Below are 2,153 nucleotides of genomic sequence, written 5' to 3'. Positions count from 1 at the left end.
GATCTCATGCTCAAGCATGGATTTTGTGCTCAAGCCTAATTTGTTGTTTTAGTTACAAATTAATAAACAACTCTTATTTTGTCAATGATTTGGAAAAGAATTTGAAGAGACTCAAAGCCAAATACTGTTTTCAATTTCACCTTTGACTTTGATCGTTTGAGACTATTCAAGCGAGTTACAAGAAAGAAGGTTTGAGCACAGAATCCATGCTTGAGTATGAGAACAGTTTTATGAATACGGGCCCAGCTCTTGTATCCATTAAAATCAGCAGTATAACACTCTTCTGAACTTACTGCTGATGGAGTAAGTGACTTGACCATTGGTCAGTTTGTCTGCATCTGCAGCAGTTACTGTCAGGATGGCAGTGTTGGTTGTGATGTCCTCCGCTATAGATGTGGCAGGAGTATAGATAACCTGTCCAATCAAGCAAATACACTTAAACTTATAGGCATTTGAAATCTCCAAGAAATAAGGATGAATAATCAGAAAGATGGACACAGTGATTACTATAGGACACCCTTATCTCTAATGCAAGGCCGTAACATACCAACAATATATTAGAGTATATCCCAGCACCTTTACTTTTCCCTTTACAAGTTCAAGTCCTCATTGAATATATCATTGGAAGTGGAATTGAAACATTTAAAATTCACAATAGTTCAATATTGTATTAATGAATATCATCTTGAGAGATGCAGTTGACCATTTTGAAGGGAGTGTAGGATTTCTAGCAGGGTTTCCAAATATTTCCCTCAACCTTTACCTTTTCTGGAAGATCCAGGAATTTTGGAAGAATTTGAAAAAATCAAGTGTACAAAATGTACCTGTGTGAAGACGGGACTATTATCATTGAGGTCATTGACAGTGATGGTCAGAGTCCCGGTGATCTTACTAGCGGTCAGTGTGGAGGAGTAGGCAGAGATGGTCAGTGTGTAGGTCTCTGTTATCTCCCGGTCAAGTGCGCCAATGACCGCTACATTACCTACATAATGTATACAGAAAGTCCAGATCAAACTCTCATACCTTCACTGTTACATGAGCTAGCTATATATTATATATTGATTATTGCATGTTACAGTCTAGTGAAAAAATTCCTTTTCATAAGTTCAATATTTCCCAGATTTAAACAAGAAGTATATTTAAAAAGGTTTCTTTTGTGATGATACGTTACTTAATGAACTGATCATGCGTTTATTAGGGAGATAACTCATACATAATACTTAAGTTTCGATAGTATTTCAGATGAGTGTGTATACTATCTCCATCTCAAATATCAAGGGCAATGTCATATTGTCGTGTAAATACATGACACTGTGGTTCAATTTTGATGAGAGATTACCTGTATGAGAAAACATTAGATGTACTGACTGATGTAAAAGACATGTAAATTGTACACACCAAAAGGTACAAACTTCCTTCATGTGTAGCATGTAGGAATTAGAGTGGGAAATACTGCCTTAATTGCAAGGTAGTTTTTTCCAGCGATGCATTATAGCCCTGGAATGCACTGTCTTGTTCAGCAACATTGAGCATGGTCAGTGGCCGGATATCCCACCGCTGCCACCAAAATGTAATGTGCAGATGGGCACCCATCCAGCCACTGACCATGCTTGACATTGTTGAACAAGAGGGCACATTCCAAGATTATACCACATCTCTAGAAAAGCTAGCGTGCAAGTCAGGCTGTGTTTCCCCTCTTATTCCTTGCCTGCTTCACTTCCATCTGTGTATCTGGAACAAAGTTTGACTGTATTTCAAACCAATTAAAAACAACCCAGCATTCAGTCTACACTGCATGATTTAAATGAAGTGAGAGGAACCCCAAAAAAATCTTAAATGGCCCTACTAAAAACAAAAATAATACCAGGTTAATACTTGTAATGTGATAAACTTAGAAATGACAAACATTTTCTCTGAATCAATGTTCCTACCTGCACTGGAGTCTATAGAAAACATAGTTGTTGCTGTATCTATGCTGTAGGTTATTGTAGAGTCTGTGGTACCAGCTTGGTCAGCATCCGTAGCAGCAATGGTGGTCACTAAAGTCCCAGCACTAACATTCTCATCCACAACTGTAACATGGTTGGCAGAGACAGATTAATAAACAAAGCATTTATACACAACAAAAACGATGAAACAACAGTTTACCTGTT

The 2,153-nt window shown here is 37.7% G+C and overlaps 1 protein-coding gene across 1 annotated transcript; it reads right to left on the bottom strand.

The window, feature by feature from the left end:
* Positions 1-293: 293 nt before the first annotated feature.
* LOC110440885 (protocadherin beta-10-like) lies at positions 294-2,072 on the bottom strand (the record flags this gene model as incomplete). Its single annotated transcript, XM_021484007.1, has 3 exons — positions 294-414; positions 825-982; positions 1,932-2,072. Coding segments are annotated over 3 exons (420 nt in total), but the record flags the coding sequence as incomplete, so codon positions are not given.
* Positions 2,073-2,153: the final 81 nt, after the last annotated feature.

This window comes from Mizuhopecten yessoensis, unplaced genomic scaffold (assembly GCF_002113885.1).
Source record: "Mizuhopecten yessoensis strain PY_sf001 unplaced genomic scaffold, ASM211388v2 scaffold712967, whole genome shotgun sequence".
Classification (NCBI taxonomy): Eukaryota; Metazoa; Mollusca; class Bivalvia; order Pectinida; family Pectinidae; genus Mizuhopecten; species Mizuhopecten yessoensis.
Note: the sequence above shows the minus strand (reverse complement) of the source record. Positions and strands in the feature narration are given on the sequence as shown.